The sequence below is a fragment of the Macaca mulatta genome, chromosome 15 (genome assembly GCF_049350105.2).
Source record: "Macaca mulatta isolate MMU2019108-1 chromosome 15, T2T-MMU8v2.0, whole genome shotgun sequence".
NCBI classification, from domain to species: domain Eukaryota; kingdom Metazoa; phylum Chordata; class Mammalia; order Primates; family Cercopithecidae; genus Macaca; species Macaca mulatta.
This window is the reverse complement of record NC_133420.1, coordinates 107,856,080-107,877,824: the sequence shown is the minus strand read 5'-3', so window position 1 is coordinate 107,877,824 and position 21,745 is coordinate 107,856,080. Positions and strand designations below refer to the sequence as shown.

Genomic DNA, 21,745 nt, shown 5'->3' with positions numbered 1-21,745 from the left:
ACAAGAGTATTGATTGGGGAAGTGATAAATGTCCATGAAATCTTCACAATTTATGTTCAGAGATTGCAGTAAAGACAGGTGTAAGAAATTATAAAAGTATTGATGTGGGGAACTAATAAATGTCCATGAAATCTTTTTATGTTCTTCTGCCATGGCTTCAGCTGGTCCCTCTGTTTGGGGTCCCTGACTTCTCGCAACAGAGACCAGCCTGGCCAATATGGTAAAACCCCATCTCTCCTAAAAATACAAAAATTAGCCAGGTGTGTTGGTGCGTGCCTGTAGTCCCAGCTACTCGGGAGGCTGAGGGAGGAGAATCACTTGAACCTGGGAGGCAGAGGTTGCAGTGAGCCGAGATCATGCCACTGCACTCCAGCCTGGGTGACAGAGCACGATTGTCTCAACAAACAAACAAACAAAAAACACAGAGCTTGCCCTCAAGTTGCTCACAGTTTAGGACAAGTAAATATGATCACATCTATTTACAACCCAGAAATCTCCCGTACTGAAGAGTAAAGGTGGTGTGGGTGGGGAGGTCAGTAGAGATTTCACAGAAAAAAGTGATATTTGAGCAGAGTTTTGAAAGAAGAGTCACAGTTCACTAGGCAGACAATGGGGAAGGGACGTCTAGGTAGAGGGAAGGGCTGGTGCAAAGGCTTGGGGGTTGAAAAGTGTGTGAGATTAGAACCTGGAATACAGGTGCTGTCTGTATGGCTGAAACATGCTGGGGTGTGTGTAGCGGGAGAAAAGCTTGGAAAAAAAGCCGAAGAAGTATAGATTTTTGGAGGTAGATTATAGCAGAAAGGTCATTGACAAGAAAATAGGTTGTATGCAAGTAGAATTATTGTTTTATAATTTGTTACTGACATTTTGGTGTTGACTCATTATTAATTAATGTGGTCCCCTGCACTACAACACTACCCCAGCCAATTTTTGATCTCATCTTGTGATAGTTAATATACTTGTCTGCTGCAAATTCATTCTACCCTTTTAAGAAATTTCTTCCTTTATTCTTCTCTCATGCTCTGGTTCTGAGGCAATGCTTGAGCCTGTAGTTCTTAGCATTATTTCTATTAGGTTTGCGAACCCTCTTATTAAAATTTGTGTCTGGTTCCTTTAAATCCTTAATTATAAATTAAGCAGCAATACCAAATGAAGTTCGAGTGATGGGATGGAAAATGTCAACTGTCTTTTTCCTATTAGACTGACCTATGGATATATCTCAGTTTTTTTTTTTTTTTAAGTTTTCATTTCTTTTTAATGTCAAGACAACTTAATAAAGCTCCGTCTAGAGTTTTAACTTAATGGCTGTCAGAATCAGTCTTGATAATTGCTTCTTTTGGGTTATCTGCACGTTGTCTTTCCATCGGTAACAAAATCAATACTGACACCACTTCAGAGCATTAGACTCCCCAACGTGCTTTCATGTGCACTTTTTAAATGGTTTGACCAGCAACCCTCTGAATTTCACAGAATATTATTATTATTTTCCAGCATAACAGGTGAGGAAACAGAGACTTAGCCTCATTAAAAATTTGCTGTACTAATGATTTTTTTGATATTTACTATGGCTGGTATTTTATGTGACTCTTTGAGAGACAGTAAGTTCTCCTTCCTTTTAAAACCGTCAATAATGGAGCCACCAAAGCCAAAGCTTTAAGTGCTGGTGTGGCCTTTTGGTACTCATGATTAAGATCACATTTATTTGTAGTAATAATTCAGTATTACATCTCCCAAAGAGATGTACTGAGCAAGCACTGCAGTGACAAGATAAGTTGCCCTGTTTTGTTCCATATGTCTGTGCTCTAAGTATTCCATAGTTTTAATTGGTTCCCTGCAGAATAACATTTACAAGCATATGGTATGGAAAATGCTGACTGCTTTTGTTATCATGTATTTTAGTACTTGTGGTGGCCCCAGTTCACTTAGCCTTTAAATGTGATTATGAGGTTATTTAATGCACTTTATGGAGTACTTTTCCTTAACCTGCTTACCAAGTGTTAAATGCCATCGATATTGTGTATCGGGTAGCCCGTCCAGAGTTGGCCAGAGCACGAATTCACAAAAGCTTTCATCATGGGTTTGTGCTGCAAGGATGCTCTCTCTCTCTCCTCGCCTCATATGCAGTTTTCAAAGGCACTGCGAGGCTGCCTTCAATTATGCTTGAGAGTAAGGCGCGCTGTTGGGAGCCCGAAAGAGCCAAGAGGCACACAATAGAGCTCTCTGGCGCCTCGTTTGGGAGATTTACCAGTGATCCCTTGAAAAGGGAAAAGGGATTACAGATGTGAAATTAGACACAAAGACTGAAGAGGGGACCAGCTGTATTTTTGTATATTAGAGTTACTTTGGCACTTGGGTGGTTTCCTCAGGGAGTACGGTGGCAGAGTGCAGTTGAATTATTAATATTTCTGAGACTATGTACAAGACTTCTTTTAAAAAAATCTTTTATTATGGAAAATTTAAAACATATACAAAAGTGGAAAAAACTGCGTAATTAATCCTCAGTGGACCTATGACTTAGTGTATTAGCTTTCTAGGGATGATGTAACAAACCACCAAAATTGGAGTGGCTTAAACAACACAAATTTACTGTCTAACAGCTCTGGAGGCTGGAAGTTCAAGATCAAGATGTTGGCAGGGCCAGGCTTCCTCTGAAGGCACTGGGGAGGGATCTGTTCCAGGCCTCTCTCCCAGCTCTTGGTGGTCTCAGACGATCCTTGGTTTGTGGATGGGCTTCTCCCTGTGTCTTCACATCACCTTCCCTCTGTTCACATCCCTGTGTTTAAATTTCCCCTTTTCATAAGGTCACAGTCATGTTAGATAAGGGTCCATCTAATGACAGCATTTCAGCTTAACTAATTACATCTGCATGACCCCAGGTCCAAATAAGCTTATATTCTGAGGCACTGGGGGTTAGGACCCCAACATATTGTATTCGGGAAGCACATAATCCATACTGCTTACCTTGAATAATTATCAGTGTTTTCCTAATCTTGTTTCATCTGTTCCTTACCACACATACACACTTTTGTTTCCTGTGGTATTTTTTTTTTTTTTTTTTTTTTTTGAGACGGAGTCTCGCTCTGCCGCCCAGGCTGGAGTGCAGTGGCCGGATCTCAGCTCACTGCAAGCTCCGCCTCCCGGGTTCACGCCATTCTCCGGCCTCAGCCTCCCGAGTAGCTGGGATTACAGTCGCCCGCCACCTCGCCCGGCTAGTTTTTTGTATTTTTTAGTAGAGACGGGGTTTCACCGTGTCAGCCAGGATGGTCTCGATCTCCTGACCTCGTGACCCGCCCGTCTCGGCCTCCCAAACTGCTGGGATTACAGGCTTGAGCCACCGCGCCCGGCCTCCTGTGGTATTTTAAAACAAACCACAGACGTATCATTTTACCTGTAAGTTCTTCAGTATGTATCTCTGACCAATACAGAGTTTTGAAGTATGAGGGTGTGTGTGTGTGTGTGTGTGTGTTGTGTGTATGTTTTCCATAGTCATCATGTAAAATTTTTTTTAACTTAATGAGAAGCCTGAAAAGAAGAGTAAAGGCTCCTGCTACTCTTCAGCCTGGGAAACTCTTATCTTTCTTCCCTTGAAGAAAGGCAAAAGTAACCTCCTCTGTGAAGCCTTGCCAACACTTAGGGCAATTAATGGCTCCTGTCCTCTGCGCCCCCAGGCTGTTCTTCTGTGACTTGTAATGTATAAGTAATTGTACTGTATTTGTAACAGGGTGCAGCAGAGATGAAAAAAGACTGGCTTTTGTGCATCATCGCTCTGTCTCTCTTCCTCCACTTCTTAGAAGAGGTGTTTCTAGAAGCCCACTGAGGGTCAAGGAGCTGAGGAGGAGCTCAGGGAGGGGGTGCGGTGGGGAGAGTTTGGAATATGCACGTGAGGATGCTTGGATGGTGGGTCTTGCAGACGCTGCACCCTCAGTGGAGGTTGCTGGCCATGAGGGCAGTGTTCTAGGGCCTACCCTTCCAGGTGCCAAGGGCTTTTGTGGGTATGGCGTGGTATCTGTTTCTGTTGTTTCTAGGTGGGGCCAAACAACAGAAGCCTTCTATATATGCAGGTGTTTGTGGTCATCTGTATAAATGTTGACTATTTTCATTTTTTTTTTTTACAATGTCACTACCTACAGTGTAATTTTTAAAAATTGTCATAGTAACTAGGCTGGGTGTGGTAGCTCACACCTGTAATCCCAGCACTTTGGGGGGCTGAAGCAGGCAGATTGCTTGAGGCCAGGAGTTTGAGGCCAGTCTGGGCAACATGGTGAAACCTCATCTCTACTAAAACTACAAAAATTGGCCAGGCAGTGTGGCATGTACCTGTAGTCCCAGCTACCCGGGAGGCTGAGGCAGGAGAATCACTTGAAACCAGGAGGTGGAGGTTGCAGTAGCCCGAGATTGCACCCCTGCACTCCAGCCTGGGCAACAGAGTGAGACTCTGTCTTAAAAAATTGTCATAGTAATTTATATTTGCCTCATTTGCCTCAAGATAATCAAGATTGATCACTGTTAAGTTTAAAAACACATATAAAATGGCTAGCAGATAGCGTGAGGAAGGGCTGAGCAGGGCCTTGGAGGCCCAGGATTAGCAAAGCACTAGACACAGCTGTTAGCAAACATAGTACAGTTATCTCTTGGTTTCCACAGGCAACTGGTTCCAGGACCCTCCCTGGATACCAAAATCCATTGATGCTCAAGTCCTTGATATAAAATTAACTAGTATTTGCATATAACCAACATGCTTCCTCCTGTATACATTAAATAATCTCTAGATTACTAATAATACCTAAAACAATGTAAATGCTATGTAAATTGTTGAAGGAATAATGACAAGAAAAAAAGTCTGCATATGTTCAGCACAGATACAACCATCCATTTTTTGTTTTTCTTTGAGTGTCTTTTATGCCTGGTTGGTTGAATCCATGAATGTTGAACCCAGGGATATGGGTGGCTGGCAGAGAGCGAGGTGGTCCTTAAATGCACAGGCTTCGGTGATCCTCATTGTAGGACAGTCACAGTCTATATGGACCAAATTTATCTGTCACATAGGGGTAATGTAGGACTCCCACACAGGGGTCTGAGAATTTTGTGAAATGATGCCAGGCTCAGAGAAACAACATGACCCGTGGTAGCTGCCCAGCCGTTGCTCTGTAGGCACCATTCACTTTGGATTTTATGTGAACGGCACTCCCGGAGTTGAGCAATGGCGAGGTACTCTTTGCTGCCATATTGTTATTAACTGGTTGTTGCCACTTAGGTTTCTGTCTTCAGTGATGGGGATTTGCCAGCCAGGGAGTGGGAAAGAGGACCTCCCTCTCTGATGATGTCAGACCTGCCTGTCTTCTCTTGCCCTCACTCCACATCTTACTGTCAACACCCCCTACCACACATCTGGAATCCAATCCATTGAGGATTTTTTTAGCATGTTCTCCCTCCTTTCCACTCTGAGACTCTAAAGAGGGAACTAAATTATCAGCAGATTAAATTATGAGTGTATTAAAAAGTTACTCCTTGTTGCAAAGAAAAAGAGTTGGGGAGTCTTGCTCTCTTCTTTTGATAAAAATTTGTATTTAATAGGACCTATTTTACAGCTGTTTATTATGGCAAAAGATTTGGGTGATCTGATGCATTTTTATTATGTATTGTTAAGGTTTTCATAATATTTAAAAATCTTTCTCATGTGTTAATCTCTGGATATGTACTTTTTATTCAAAGTCCAATAAAGTAAAGCAACAAAATATTCTTCTATAACAGCTTTCTTTTTAATGTGGCTGATTTATTTAGAACATCAAGATAGAAAACATTTCTGTATTAAAGATCTCTTCCATAATCTATTTAGTTAATTATCTCCCTTAGAATTACAAAAATAAAATTCAAATTGATAATATCAAAAAATTTTCCAATTGTCAGGCTCTGGAGACCCAAGTGAATTCTCCTCATAGAAGAGAGAAGACAAAAGGAAAATGTCTGAGCAACTCAAAAATTGGTTATTTACTACTTAGAATCATAAAACCATATTTTCCCAAGGTGGGAAGCCTCCGATGCTTAGAATACTTTAAACTTTCCGTGATACTTTAAACATGCTCTTAATAGAGCATGATACTCAGTTTATGTCAACATGTTTATGCTTTTAAAATATCAGTGGAATAATATGGAATTTATATATGCATGCATTTCTATATCTCGCTGCATCTGCATTTACTTTCTATTGCACTGTTCTCTGCCATAAAATGTGTATTTTAATAAACCTTTGTTGAATATCTTCTGTGCACCAGATAGTTTAGTTTTAAAAGGGTTTTCTATTTTGCAAAATATTTTGAAAGAGAGAGAGAAAGAGAGAGAGAGAGAATGATCCTGACAGGTCACCTGGAAGGTGAGAGTTCTTCTGTCACTGAAAAACATACAGTGTAATAAATAATGGCATCATTAAAAACTGTCATCTTTGCAAAGTACAGTAATTGCTCTGCAGATCCCTTCCCTGTGAACCTGCATACCTGCACCGTGCTGGAAATGATCTTCTCCTCCCTCCCGCTTCCAGCCGCTTATCTATTCATTACTGTCAGGTCTGAGTGGGTTTCAGACATGCCAGGTGTGTGGTGTCACCGGCCTGACGTCCATTCCAAATGCAGACATTTACACTCGCGAGTATTAAAGCAATAGATCTTCCTTATGACAACAAAAAGCTGACTGCAGGAAAGCAAAGCTTCTGGGAAAAGTCTTTGAGCGCATCTTGGCTTGTTCATGGGGGGAGAAGACCTGACTAATTAGCTCCAGCCCTTCTAATCCGAAGGAGCAGAAATAATTAAAGTATCTGGGGCAACCTGTGCCACACGGCAGCAGGCTACAACAGAAGGGGCGACACAGTAAGAGGACGTGATCTTAACACAGGCTCCCAAAAGAAAGTTCTGGGAACTTTCACCCACAAGGATCTATTAAAGTAAAATTAAGATATTTATGAATCACAATTTTTTTAAATAAAATGAAAATACTTTAATCTAGAATAGAAGGGAAATTCCAACAAAAATTAGGGCTGCTTAATTATTAAGGTACTAGCCTTCAGGGCAAATTTGAGAAGTCATAACAATTTTTTCTGATTGCTATTGCATTTTGAGGCTGAGTCGGCTGTTGACCTGGGCAGAAGTCCTTTGTCTTAGAGACACTGCTGTGAATGATCATGTGCATGTGATTGTGTAAATATTAGGGGAGAAGGGAGGGTTCTATCCTGCTGAATTCCCTAATGGATGTTAACTAACTTCTGTGGTCCTCCATATGCACCTTGTTCAGGGGGTTGCTAGGAATGGTGGGCACAGTAAACCAGCTCAGACCTGAGCGTGTGTGTGGACACCTGCAAGACAGCCTCATGGCACATGTCTGTGCAAAGATGTACAGTTTGTTTTTCAGAAGACTCTGTATTTTAAGTGGAGGGCTTGGAAACGTGTTTGGAAGAGTGGAAAAAGACAGGTGGAAGAGTTTCGAATGGTATCATAGCTTTGTTATTTTGGATCTTTTTTCTTTGCTTTTGATACAAGTTACTGTAAATGTCCTATGCCACCATTGACTGCCTGTCATGTATGTACTGAATCATATGAGGCTTTTTTCTTGATATATTGTCAGGAAACAGTTAATAAAGAAATCCCATTTACACTCACCTCACATATAGAGTGGGTTTCTTTTTCCTGTCTATAGGAAAAAGGAATGACACGAAAAGCAGGAAGCATGCCAAAGTGCTCTAGTGAATTAAGATTGGAACCGGAATTTGGGGCTATTTCTCCACATCTTATTGTTTTTGTCTTAATTTGTAGCCAGGATAAATATTTAGATACATGTACACATGAGCCTCGTAATAACATTAGGCTGTCAAGATTAAGAGAAGAAAAGCAAACCCGGCTAGGCGCGGTGGCTCATGCCTGTAATCCCAGCACTTTGGAAGGCCAAGGTGGGTGGATCACGAGGTCAGCAGTTGGAGACCAGCCTGACCAACATGGTGAAACCCCCTCTCTACTAAAAATACACAAAAAAATTAACTGGGCATGGTAGTACATGCCTGTAATCCCGGCTACTCGGGAGGCTGAGGCAGGAAAATTGCTTGAACCCAGGAGTTGGAGGTTGCAGTGAGCTGAGATCGTACCATTGCACTCCGGCCAGAGTACAGTGGAATAAAAAAAAAAAAAAAAAAAAAAAAGAGCAAAACCACAAAAAGCAAAGCAAGGTGAGGGTTCCCAGTCTTTAATTTTCCTCAGTCATTTTTCTGATACTGAATCAACCTGACATCTCTTAGAAGTATTGCTGATGTAGCCTTAAATTCTAGATCCACTGAGAACAATTTCCTTGTTCAGTTGTATCACAGGAGATAGTGTTTGAATCATGTCAGGGTGGTGTGTGATCATTTTGCGTGGTCTGACGTGGTTCGTTTTTTTCTTTGTTTGGGTACCCATGGTGTCATACACACACTGTTGTTCTCCCCTACCCTCTCCCCATAAGACAAAAGATAAAAAAGAATGCCATGAACAGCTGAAACACCTGCCAGGGTGGGGGGTTGGTGGTGTGGGAGAGGACAGAGCAGTTGGTGGGGGAGGAGAAAGGTGCATGGGATGGCAGACAACACATTCCCTTGTTTTCGCTACTTTAACCTCAGCCTAGGCTATAGCTGCCCAGGAACTCAGAATTTGGGCTTCTTATTTATTGCTTTGATTTACTCTTTCAACAAATATTTTAGCTGACTAATACCAGGCACAAGTCTGACTGCTGATTCACCTCCACAGATTGAAACCAGAAACATGACCTGTTGCCAAGAATGTTCACACGGGGGCCTGGGCTGTTCACAGCACAGGGCAGAAAGGGCATTCCGTTCCTCCTCCCTCCCTTCCGCCCATCCACTCCCTCTCTCCCTCTTACCTTCCTCCCTGCTTCCCTCCCTCTCTTCCTCTTCTTTCCTTCCATTCTTTCTCTCTCTCTCGCTCTCTTTTCTTTCCCTTCCTCCTTCCTTACCCACTTCCTTCCTTCCTCTTACACCTTCCTCCCTCCCTCCCTCTCGCCCGCCCTCCCTTCCTTTCCTTTCTTCCTTCCTTCCTTCCTTCCTTCCTTCCTTCCTTCCTTCCTTCCTTCCTTCCTTCCTCCCTCCCTCCCTCCCTCCCTTCCTTCCTTCATTCCTTCCTTCCTTCCTTCCTTCCTTCCTTCCTTCCTTCCTTCCTTCCTTTTTTATTACTTAAGTTTTCAAACATATGTCAGCAGAGAAGACAAAGAGAATGCCACGTTCCCATCTCCCAGCTTCAAAAATCGCCAACATTTTGCAAAAAGGGCTCAAGTTGAATATTTAACAACCCTTGGGGAAGGCAGGTGTATGTCTTGTTGTCATTCTGCTTATGAATAGCAGTAGGAAGTTCTTTGAACTTTACAAAATATTTCCCACATTTTGTCAGCCGAATGAGACACTATAATAACTACAAAATATCACAAAAAGCACTATATGAAGTTTTGGAATTTGTTAGAAATCACTGTATGTAAAATCAGTGCCTAAGGGCAAAACCCCTGTCCCTCTGATTATTAATACAACGGATACAGTTTTTGTCTTGAAATCATTTAAACTTCAATTTCAGAGTGACTTTATGCTAGACATGCATTGCTCACGCAAGGGTTGGGGAGAGAGCTAAGAAACACCCGGTAGCTAATTAGAATTATGCCCTTCTAATTTGGTGGTTTCTGTATCTATGTTAGGCCCCAGGATTGGGCCTGCTGGATATATATGTACTAATAGCAAGTCATGTTTTGGTAGAGTTCAATAGTGTACCTGTGCATACTGCTTGAGATACTTAAAAATGAAATTATTGCAATTGCTATATCTTCAGAATAATAGATGAATTAGAATGTGGTAGCAACTCAGAAGTGAAGAATCTTGTCTTGAGAGAAAAGAGGAAAATATGTGATGACTTAATACTCATAAAATCCATTACTTTATAAAATCATTTTAATTCAGTTTTGGAACTTTAGACCATGAAGTGGGCAGAATGCACATGTCATAATGCTCTGGGGTGTGTGTGTGTGTGTGTGTGTGTGTCTGTGTGTGTGTGTATCTGTGTGTGTGTGTATGTATGTGTGTCTGTGTGTGTGTGTATCTGTGTGAGTGTGTGTGTGTCTGTGTGTGTGTGTATCTGTGTGAGTGTATGTGTGTCTGTGTGTGTGTGTATCTGTGTGAGTGTATGTGTGTCTGTGTGTGTGTGTATCTGTGTGAGTGTATGTGTGTAGGGAGAAAGAAAGGGAGAGAAAGTGAGAGCCTGCTAAGCTTGAGACAGGAGTGGTTATTTGCAGCCTGTAGTATAACTTTTGACTTTTGTGCTATTAACAAGGTTTTATCCCATGATACTGTTATTTCATAAGAACATGACAAAGACATTATAAGAATGTTGAAAACTGGCCGGGCACGGTGGCTCAAGCCTATAATCCCAGCACTTTGGGAGGCCGAGACGGGCGGATCATGAGGTCAGGAGATCGAGACCATCCTGGCTAACACGGTGAAACCCCGTCTCTACTAAAAATACAAAAAATTAGCCGGGCGTGGTGGGGGGGTGCCTGTAGTCCCAGCTACTCGGGAAGCTGAGGCAGGAGAGTGGCATAAACCCGGGAGGCAGAGCTTGCAGTGAGCTGAGATCCAGCCACTGCACTCCAGCCTGGGCGACAAAGCCAGACTCTGTCTCAAAAAAAAATGTTAAAAATTATGTTTTGCCCAACTGTTATATCTGGTATTATCGTTTTCACTAACAAAAATTGATTGGAGCCTCTCCTGTGTGAAGCACACTGCCTTAGGAAGTCTTGGGGACACAAAGACTTGAGGATCTCAGTTGGCTGACCTGTAAAAACCAGTCTCTAACCCCTGTTCATTGTACAGTGAGATTAGTAACAGTCTTTTGAATACATTCTCTTCATGAATATATTTATTTCTCAATTCTACTATGTATTACTATACCAGAATATAAGGAACATTGTAAAACATTTTATTGTTTATTTTTATTTTTGTAGCAGCAGGGTCTCACTATGTTGCCCAGGCTGGTGTCGAACTCCTGGCCTCAAGCAATCCTCCTGCCTCAGCCTCTCACAGTGCTGGTATTACCGGCACGAGCCACCATTTCTAGCTGTAAACATATTTTAAAAAACAGAAAATGTAAAAGGCTGACATAAATAGGTATCTGCATTGTTTCTTCTCTAACACTGAGGTGCACTACCTCATTTTGGAAATCACTGAAGGGTTTCAGCTCGGTGAATCCTGAGGCCTCTGCTAACACTGAGCTTCAACAAATCTAAACAACGTAACAGCAATTCTCTGACATTGTGCTTGATCTAGAACAACTCAAGCAGTCCTTTCCAAAAACAGTCGCAGATATAGTCTGCAGTTGACAGGGGCCGCATGGTCCTTGGGAGCATGTCATGGGTCCTCTTTCAGGCAATTGTTCCCAAACCTGGCTGCTCATGACAATCAGTCGTAATATTTCTGTCCATCTGATGAGCCAAAAAAAAAAAAGACATTTTATTGTTGGTCTAATTTGCATTTTCATGACTACTAATGAGACTGACTATCTTTTCATATGTTCATTTCTTTTTCTCTTAATTGCCCTGATCACATCCATTACTGATGATTCCCCTGGGTTGTTTGTCTTTTTAAAAATCAATATATAGGAACCCTTTGTATGTTAGGAATATTGCTTTTAATGGCAGAATGGTACAAATATTATCATCCACTCTGTTATTTGCCTTTTATCATTCTTTTTGGTGCTATTGTCCTACCAAAATTTTCTTACTTTTAAAGACATTTAATAATGAAATGTTTGACACCTTAGATTTTTATTTATGTATTTATGTATCTATTTATTTATTTAGGATCCAGGGGATACATGTGCAGGTTTGTTACATGGGTGTATTAGGTGATGCTGAGGTTTAGGATACAGATGGTCCTGTCACCTAGGTAGTGAGCATAGTACCCAATAGGTAGCTTTTCAGCCCACTCCCTCCTTCCTCTTCCCCCTCTAGTAGACCCCAGTGTCTGTTGTTCCCATATTCACATCCATGTATAGTCAATGTTTAGCTCCCACTTAAAAGTGAGAACATGTAGTACTTGATTTTCTGTTCTTGCGTTAATTTGCTTAGAATAATGTCCTCCATCCAGCTCCATACATTTTGCTGCAAAGAACATGATTTTGTTCTGTTTTATGTCTGCGTAGTATTCCATGGCATATATGTACCACATTTTTAAATTTATCCAATCCACCATTGATGGGCACCTAGATTGATTCCATGTCTTTGCTATTGGGAATGGCACTGTGATTAACAAATACGTGCATGTGTCTTTGTGGTAGAATGATTTCTTTTCTTTTCTTTTCTTTTGGGTGTATATCTAGTAATGGGATTGTTGGGTCAAATGGTAGTTCTGTTTAAAGTTCTTTGAGAAATCTCCAAGCTGATTTCCACAGTGGCTGAACTAATTTGCATTCCCACCAACAGTGACAGTTTAGATTTAATTTTAAGTTTCATTATCATTTTGACATGAGGCAAAACAGAGGAGCAAATGCAGTCCATTCAAGAGCTAGGGAATCTAGGCTGCTCTTAGCTCAGTCTGAAGTGTATTGTTGCAACATTTTCAGGAAGCAAAGTAGGTAGATTGGGGAAAATATTGTACAGAGTGTGCTGCTGTTGTTTAGGACTCAAATGATAATGTCATATTAAATAATGCATGCTTATTGCATACTTAATGCAACTTTATTGAACAAGTTGTTCCATAGATGCCCAAGGCCAGAAAACAAAATAGTTTTTTATTGATGTTACCAGAGTTGAATATGTTAATAATATTTTAGCAGTTTAACTCAATAAGAATAGGATAAACATCCCAAAAGATACACAGAGAAAAATTCACAAATAATATGTTTATGTGAAGACACTGTTTTTATGTCCATATATAAAAGTGATCTAAAACACTCATAATCACAATAAACATGCATTACACAATATTACCTATCAACATGATAATGCTCAAATACACAAGGTTTGAAAACTAGGTATTTTTATGGATGGGAAGGTAAATTTCTGTAATTTTCTGGTGAACGTTAAAATACATTCTTTGACCCAGAAATTTAAGATCCAGGAATTTATCCTGAAGAGATAACTAGGGATAGATACAAAAATTATCTTCCAAAGTATTCACTGCAGTTTTATTTATACCACAAAAGTTAAAATATTATAAATTTAATCTCTAACAATAGAGGATTGACTAAAGCATGGCGATCCATATTAAGAAATACTATATACATTAAATGTGATCACTCATTCATTCATTCACTTTTTTTAGTAGTTATTGAACACTTACCATGTACAAAGCAGTAGGCTGGCAGCTGGAGTTACAAAAGCAAACAAAAGTCACCTATGGTCACAACAAGAAGTTGAAAATAATACTTAGAGTGCTGTTAATTTTAAAAAGAGAAGTTAAAAAATATGTGTAATAGGATCACACTATTGCAAAAGAGAGCACTCATAGAAGTATAGAAAAAAGATGAGAAGGAATACATTTAATATAGTAATTAACTGGGAATTAGGGGCTTTTTGTGAGTTTCTACAAACGTTTTATAATGAACATAGTTTATGAAGTCATTAACATATAAACCTTAGGTGACGTGAGTGTAGGGTTCTATGTGTGTGTGGCGGGGATATTCTTTCTCATTTGGGCTTTAAAACTCTTGGACTGCCTTTGCTGTTGATCATTTAGTAGCAGAAGCTCTTCTAGCTTTTCCTAAGGCTCAGTTGTTTGTTAGGTGGTTTTGCATGACTCAAACCTGGAGGCCCGAGCACAGTGAAAGGACACAGACAGCACAAGGTCAGAAGACACAAGGAAAGGATTTGGGAACTAGATACATGTTCACAGGAGGCTAAATGAAAAAGACTGCAGCTCTTTTTTTTTTCTGCCTCCCAGGTTCAAGTGATTCTCCTGCCTTAGGCTCCTAAGTAGCTGGGATTACAGGCATGTGCCACCAGGCCTTGCTAATTTTGTACTTTTAGTAGAGATGGGGTTTCACCATGTTGGTTAGGCTGGTCTCGAACTTCTGACCTCAGGTGATCCGCCTGCCTCGGCCTCCCAAAGTGCTGGGATTACAGGCGTGAGCCACCGCGCCTGGCCAAGATTGCAGCTCTTGAGCCTCAAAAAGGAAAGGTGAAGAGATTATAAAGATCTGTGAAACCACGGAGGTCAAACTCCTAGAATAGGGCACCTGTTTAAGCTAGAAGGAACCAGTGGGTAATAAAAGCATGCATCTCCCCGCAACAGTGGGATGGCTGGAAAATGAAAACATCTCAGGAGGCTATGCAGGATACTTCCCTTAGGGGTCCTTCAGGGAAGTTGAAGCTAATAGGAACACAACAGCAGTATGTCTATTCCTTAGCAAAGTTCAAGCCCTTCCCATAACACTAAGCTTGTGAATTTTTGTTAGTATTTACAAGTACAGTTTCCATTTTTGAACAAGGAGGGGATGAGTTCAAGGAAATGACTATTACCGCCTTAAAACAAATATGAGCAAAAGCAGTTCAGCCTGCACACAGTAAGTGTTCAATAACTCAGCTATGCAAAGACAAGAGTTTAGACACCCCTGTGAGTTCATCCCCAGCCAATCAATTGTTTCAGCTTTCCAGCCCCTGCCTGCTAAAGTACCCTTAAAAACCCTAGCCTCAGGCTGGGCGCAGTGGCTCACACTTGTAATCCCAGGACTTTGGGAGGCCTAGGCTGGTGGATCACCTGAGGTCAGGAGTTCGAGACCAGCCTGGCCAAAATGGTGAAATCCTGTCTCTACTAAAAAGAAAAATTAGCTAGGCTATGGTGGTGGGCACCTGTAATCCCAGCTACTTGGGAAGCTGAGGCAGGAGAATTGCTTGAACCCGGGAGGTTGCAGTGAGCCGAGATCGCACCATTGTGCTCCAGCCTGGGCAACAAGAGTGAAACTCCGTCTCAAAACAAACAAACAAACAAACACCCTAGCCTCTGAATTCTTGGGGAGGCAGATTTGAGAAATACCTCCTGACTTCTCACTTGGCTGGCCCTGTGATGATTAAACTCTTTCTTTGCTGATATATTTGCTGTTCTCGGTGCATTGGTTTTTCTGGGCAGCGGGCAAGGAGAACCCATAGGACTGGGACATTTTATTGAAAGGTTTATGGCAGCAGCAACCTTGCTTCTAAGCAGGTAGGGGAAGGAAAGAGCAAATGGAGGTGCCTAGGCTTATAGGAGGGCCCAGGAAGCCCTCTTTCTGGTCAGTTCTTCTGGGTGACTTGAAAGTGTTTTTGCCTAACAAGTGCAGCTTCATTTAATGGGCCGTTGAATCTGAATATGTAGGCATTTTGTGGGCTTTTAAAAAGAGATAAGAAGTTAAGAAGTCTCATTTTAGTGGTATATAGGATTACACTTTGAAAGCATATTAAAGTGATTTGAAATACTGGCATAGTCAATATACTTTCTTTTTTACATTGATTATGGAAAGATTCTGTCCATCTATTTTGGAAGTGTATCTAGATAACAAAGCAGTGTAGTATCTCTTTCAATCCATTATCATATTTCATTTTGTATTGGGTTTGGGCAGCACTGGGTTTAGGCATTCACAAAGGGTTGCCTGTCTTTTGAGATTCCTTGATGCTTGGTGTGCTTGTGTTGGTTGATATTAGGGCATGGATGTTTACTCAGCAGACTCAGTCCCTCCAGCCTAGGAGTTTACAAAGTCATATTTGGAAAATGTATACACTAGGCAATAATCATTTGCTGAACATGCTGGACCCGCTCTCACCCCAGGGCCTTGGGACCCACTCTTCCCTTGGCCTGAGACACCCTTAATCCTACTTCCCTACCCTACAGACCTTCACTCAAATGCCACTTTCTTTTTCTTTTCTTTTTTTAAATTATACTCTTAAGTTCTGGGGTACATGTGCAGAACATGCAGGTTTGTTACATAGGTATACATGTGCCTTGTTGGTTTGCTGCACCCATCAACCTGTCATCTACATTAGGTGTTTCTCCTAATGCTATCCCTCCCCCAGCCCTCCAGCCCCCGACAGGCCCATTGTGTGACGTTCCCCTCCCTGTGTCCATGTGTTCTCATTGTTCAACTCCCACTTATGAGTGAGAACATGCAGTGGTTTTCTGTTCTTGTGTTAGTTTGCTGAGAATGATGGGTTCAGCTTCATCCATGTCCCTGCAAAGGCCAAGAACTCATCCTTTTTTATGGCTGCATAGTATTCCATGGTGTATATGTGCCACGTTTTCTTTATATAGTTGATCATTGATGGGCATCAAATGCCACTTTCTAATGAGCCTCGCCTCGGCATACGCTATTCCCCGTTTCATGATTTCTTCTTCTCCATTTAAATTATCTGATTATTTGGTTCATCAGTTCTCCATGCACTAAATTGCAAGTGCAGTGAGGGATGGGATTTTTGTCCATTTGGTTTATTGCTATATCCTCAGAGCCTAGAACAGTGCCTGGCATAAGCAGGTTTGTATTGTTTGGGTGACAATAGTAAATCGAATTGATGAAACTGTACATTTATCCTTATTATTACTGTCCCTTTTATATAGGCGTGATTTGTCTGTTTGTGAATCATCCATAGCACAATTTGAACTGTATCAAGGGACATCAGTATTAAGATTGAGCACCTGTGAGTCTCTGATTATGTGGAGATGTGAGATAGGAAGGGGCCCACGGATCTTCAGTGAGGAGTGCAGAGGATCTTTGGGGTCAGGAGTCTCTTTTGGGTTCTGTGAACTAGTCATTTTCACTTGCTGCCCCTACAGATGGGCCCATTCCCTCAGGGTGCACCAGAACCATGGGGACCTCCCATTACCTGCCCCAGATGCCTGAAATCAGTCCCCAGACTTTTCTGCCTTGGCTGGACCCCTGTGTTTGCTCTGTTTGCATGGCCAAGGTCATTTGTGGGGGAGAGCTTGAGAGTGGGCCTTATATTCTCTAGTTTTTAATTCCAATTTGAAAAGCTTGAGCTCACCTACAGGGTGAGTCTACATGACTAATTTTATGTTTTATTCCTCCAAGCAAGCAGGACTTTGAGCATGGTTACCCTTTGCTGCCCCGCAATTCTGTCTTATCAGTGGTTACTGGTACGGATTGGGCACTTAGGAACATCTGAGATATTCTGAGGCCAAGCCTATCCCTTTCAGAGCTTACTGGTGGCACAAAAGGTACCTTCTGGTTGGGCTGTCCCTTTCTGTCTGGTCTGCCATTCTAAGCTGGGCTGAAATTTCCAGTCACCTTTTTGGATTATGGCATGATTTCTGGAGGGTCTCTCTACAATGAGAGCATATTACATTGGTGACATGTTAACTCAGGAGTACTCACTGGCATATATTCATTGGAGTTGCTGGCGGAGGAGTAGATATGTCCTTGAGAGCCTGGGCACCAAGATGGTATATTTTGATGGATGGGGTTGGAGGGGGGAAGAGAGTGCTGAAGCCTGGAAACTGTATATGCTCTGGGGATGGCAAATGTGGGTGAATAGCACTGGAAGAGGCCATGACCATGAAGGAACTTGATGCATAGGACGAAGGGAAGTGGGGAGAGAAATGAGGGAACATGAAAAGAGAGACATGTTGGCCAGGCGCAGTGGCTCACGCCTGTCATCCCAGCACTTTAGGAGGCCGAGGCGGGTGGATCACCAGAGGTCAGGAGTTTGAGACCAGCCTGGCCAATATGGTGAAACCCCATCTCTACTAAAAATACAAAAATTAGCTGGACGTAGTAGCAGGTGCCTGTAATCCTAGCTACTCAGGAGGCTGAGGTAGGAGAATTGCTTGAACCTGGGAGGTTGCAGTGAGCCAAGATCATGCCATTGCACTCCAGCTTGGGTGACAAGAGTGAAACTCCATCCTGGGGAAAAAAAGAAAAGAAAAAGAAAAGAGAGGCATGTGGCACCAAGGAGAACCTCAAAATTTTGCAGTGGGGTATGCTATGGTCCTCACCTGTTATACCTTTTTCTTTTTAAATGGAGAGAGATATATCAGCAAAGGAAGATTAATTAATTTACATTTAATCCATGTAAATTAACCTTGTAATTATCTTACAGGGTTCCTGAGTTGTGAGAGTTTGTGTAGCATGCTTTGGGGTTGCAGTCTTCATTTAGCACCTTTTCTTAAGTATAATTGGTTTTGGGCTTGTTAATGAATTGGCACACAAATCTTGCTACACTCCCCATGTCTTCTTTCGTGTAAGTTGAGGGTCGAACATAAAGCTATGTCAGGGAATGATCAAGCCTAGATAAGAAGCAAATAGGTCAGCTTTGGGGGTAATTTTGATCTCACAAATGTCTGAAGTCTTGCTGTATTTCATTCTCTCTTCTCTGTGAATTCAATGCTCACTTGTGTGGACGCTGAGGTCCTCAGAGTGTTAAGAAGTCATTATGGCATTAGTACAGGACAGAGGAGATGGGGCTTACTGCACTGCGCCATGGGATTCTGGGAACCACCCTGGTCCATCACAGACTCCTCTGACCTGTAAAAAGTGCTGCTAATCTTCTTACTGTCTGCCTTATAAGATTTGGGAAGAGAAATGAGGTAATGTCTACTTAGATCTTTGAGCTTCTGGGAAGAATAGCATTCTGCAGTAATATGATTTCCTAATGTGTTTGTTTGTGTTGTAATAGACTGTAATTCCATTTACCTACCTTTCTTTAGGAGCTCCTAGAATATTTGACTGTCTTGCCCAGGGGAAGCAGTCTGACATTGAGAGTGAGAACTGGACCTAGACTAGAACCCTTAAAGCACATTGAGCCAAGTGAGCCAGCTATAAATTTATGAGTGTAGGGGAAGGATACTGGGAGAGGAAGAAATGGAAGCTGGATTTGGTCGTAACGAGGGAAGGGATTGTAATTATCTTCAGAGAGTTTATATCATACTTTTAAATCTTGCTGGCCGGGCGCGGTGGCTCAAGCCTGTAATCCCAGCACTTTGGGAGGCCGAGGCAGGCGGATCACAAGGTCAGGAGATCGAGACCACAGTGAAACCCCGTCTCTACTAAAAATACAAAAAATTAGCCGGGCGCGGTGGCGGGCGCCTGTAGTCCCAGCTACTCAGGAGGCTGAGGCAGGAGAATGGCGGGAACCCGGGAGGCGGAGCTTGCAGTGAGCCGAGATCGCGCCACTGCACTCCAGCCTGGGCAACAGCGTGAGACTCCGTCTCAAAAAAAAAAAAAAAAAAAAAAAAAATCTTGCTGTTTTGCTGAGGATCAGTGTCTCAATTTTGAAAAAAATATTTATTTATACTGCTTTCGTTGTCTATAATGATAGACTAACCTAGCCCCCTCAAAGATTTGGTTTGTTATATTTATTGAGCCACGACCTATTGTGTTTGACTCTGATACCAGCAGTTCCATACAAACACTGACAAATTTTTAGATTCATTTGTAAAGTATGTAGTAGATTACTAAATAATACTTCATTTTTATTCTGCATATAAATACTTTTTTAAAAAAATTAAAACAGTCATGAGCAATCTAACCTTTTATATAGCCTTTGGAACAGTATTACAACTAAGTTGGCTTTCTAGGCAGTTCTAAAATGAGAAGTTAAAACAAGTGATGAAAAGTGGGGAAAGTATGTACATGTGTCATCTCTGACATACCCTAAAGTTATTAATTTATATGACAATTATCTGTATTGGATAGTTTTACTATGACATTTACTAGAAGTGGTTGGTTCTTCGGAAGTTTCAAAAGAATGTCAGCTTTCCACAAAGGAATTTTCAAATAACTGTTTAGTTAACCAGAAAATGAAATAGCAAGTCTTCTCTTCCAGAGGGGTAAGTATATACATTTTTTTTTTTTTTTGAGATGCAGTCTTGCTCTGTCGCCAGGCTGGAGTGCAGTGGTGCAATCTTGGCTCACTGCAACCTCCGCCTCCTGGGTTCAAGCGATTCCTCTGCCTCAACCAGTGCCTGGCACTAGCAGGTTTTTATTGTTTGGGTGACAATAGTAAATTGAATTGATGAAACTGAGTCTCCTGAGTAGCTGGGACTACAGGCATGTGCCACCACACCTAGCTAATTTTTTTTTTTTTTTGTATTTTTTAGTAGAGATGGGGTTTCACCATGTTGGCCAGGATGGTCTCGATCTCCTGACCTCGTGATCCGCCTGCCTCAGCCTCCCAAAGTGCTGGGATTACAGGCATGAGCCACTGCACCTGGCTGACTACATGCACTTTTTAAGAACAACTAATTTTTCACCATGTTAGCCAGGATGGTCTCGATCTCCTGACCTCATGATCCGCCCGTCTCGGCCTCCCAAAGTGCTGGGATCGGGAGGCTGAGGCAGGAGATTGGCGTAAACCCAGGAGGCGGAGCTTGCAGTGAGCTGAGATCCGGCCACTGCACTCCAGCCCTGGCAACAGAGCGAGACTCCATCTCAAAAAAAAAAAAAAAAAAAACAAGAACAACTAATTTTTATTTTCTGACAGACTAAAGTGTTACAAGTTTCATTTACTAAATTATAGAATAGAATACAGAGAGAACATACCTTGTTACCCAAAATGTGACATGAAAAAAATAAATCCTTACCAAACTCTGTGTCTGTTTGCTTATGTTGCATGCCAGACACATATGAAAAAAGTCATTTTGTTTCTTAAATTAAGAACCTCTTATATAAAGAAATGATATAGAATACTATGCCGCTGAGAACAAAATGATATTAAAAAATTATGACTCAGAGATAGAGTTCATATGAAGTTAAATTATGAGTAATCTTAATAAAACCACATTTTCTCTTCTGGAAAGTTTACTAGAGTTTGAGTGAGTATTTCAGAGTGTTAAACACTGTACAATTTTTATGTTCTCGTGTAAAACTTCATGATAAATTTATGATTTTCTGCCGTTGTGTATAAATAGAGATAAGGCATATATTTTTAAAGATAAAAATATGTTTATATTAATCTGTCACCAGTTAAGTTGTGATGTTTTATTTGAATTTGTTTCAGAATCGAAGCAAACGCTTGGAGAAGGTCCATGTGGTTATTGGGCCTAAATCATGTGACTTGGATTCTCTCATTTCGACCTTCACATATGCTTACTTTCTAGACAAGGTGAGGGAAAAAAAGGGTAATACTTCTTATATTTTGAATTATTATGTAACTTTTAAGAATAAACATTTTCTCAAAACAAAGGAACCTATTAACTTAATTTTTAATGTTCTGATTTATTGTTGCAGAGCATAAAGTATTATCATCCATGAGTCAACAAATATTTATTGGGCACCTACTATCTGTTAGGCATTGTTCTGGCTATTTCTTTCCAACTCTCCTTATAAAACATTGTTTCAATAAGGACAATGTTTTCAAATAAAACATTTAAAATGTTCATAATAATTGATTAATTTTATGGAAATTCATAGAACTAATAAAAGTAAGAATCAGATTTCTTGTTTTCCTTTGTCATCCTTGCTGATAGTCCTGCCTTTGGGAGCAGAAAAATACGTGCAGAATAACTTGTGTGAACAGTACATGAATGGCAGAGCACACTGGCTAGAGTTTTCAGTGACAGGTATTACATGTCAAATCTGTTTCCTGTCGGTCCTTGTTTGGTTTTGCCTTGTAGCCCTGACTTTGTGCAGCAAGATCATCCTCAGTTAGTGATCATCTCCCTTGAGGAAGACTCTTTTTATTCTGTGAAGCATACGATGCACCTATGGGAGTGGAAAAGACCTTTCAACAAATGACTTTAAAACTTTAAATCTATAAA

The 21,745-nt window shown here is 41.2% G+C and overlaps 1 protein-coding gene across 14 annotated transcripts in view; it reads left to right on the top strand.

Annotated features, from left to right (window-relative positions):
- The window catches only part of PRUNE2 (prune homolog 2 with BCH domain), a 292,615-nt gene that overhangs the window by 32,207 nt on the left and 238,663 nt on the right, over positions 1-21,745 (top strand). For all 14 annotated transcript variants that reach the window (XM_077966268.1, XM_077966265.1, XM_077966267.1 and 11 more), the window contains exon 2: positions 20,986-21,090. In XM_077966268.1, coding sequence (XP_077822394.1) covers positions 20,986-21,090 — 105 coding nt within the window. The remainder of the gene's footprint in view (positions 1-20,985; positions 21,091-21,745) is intronic.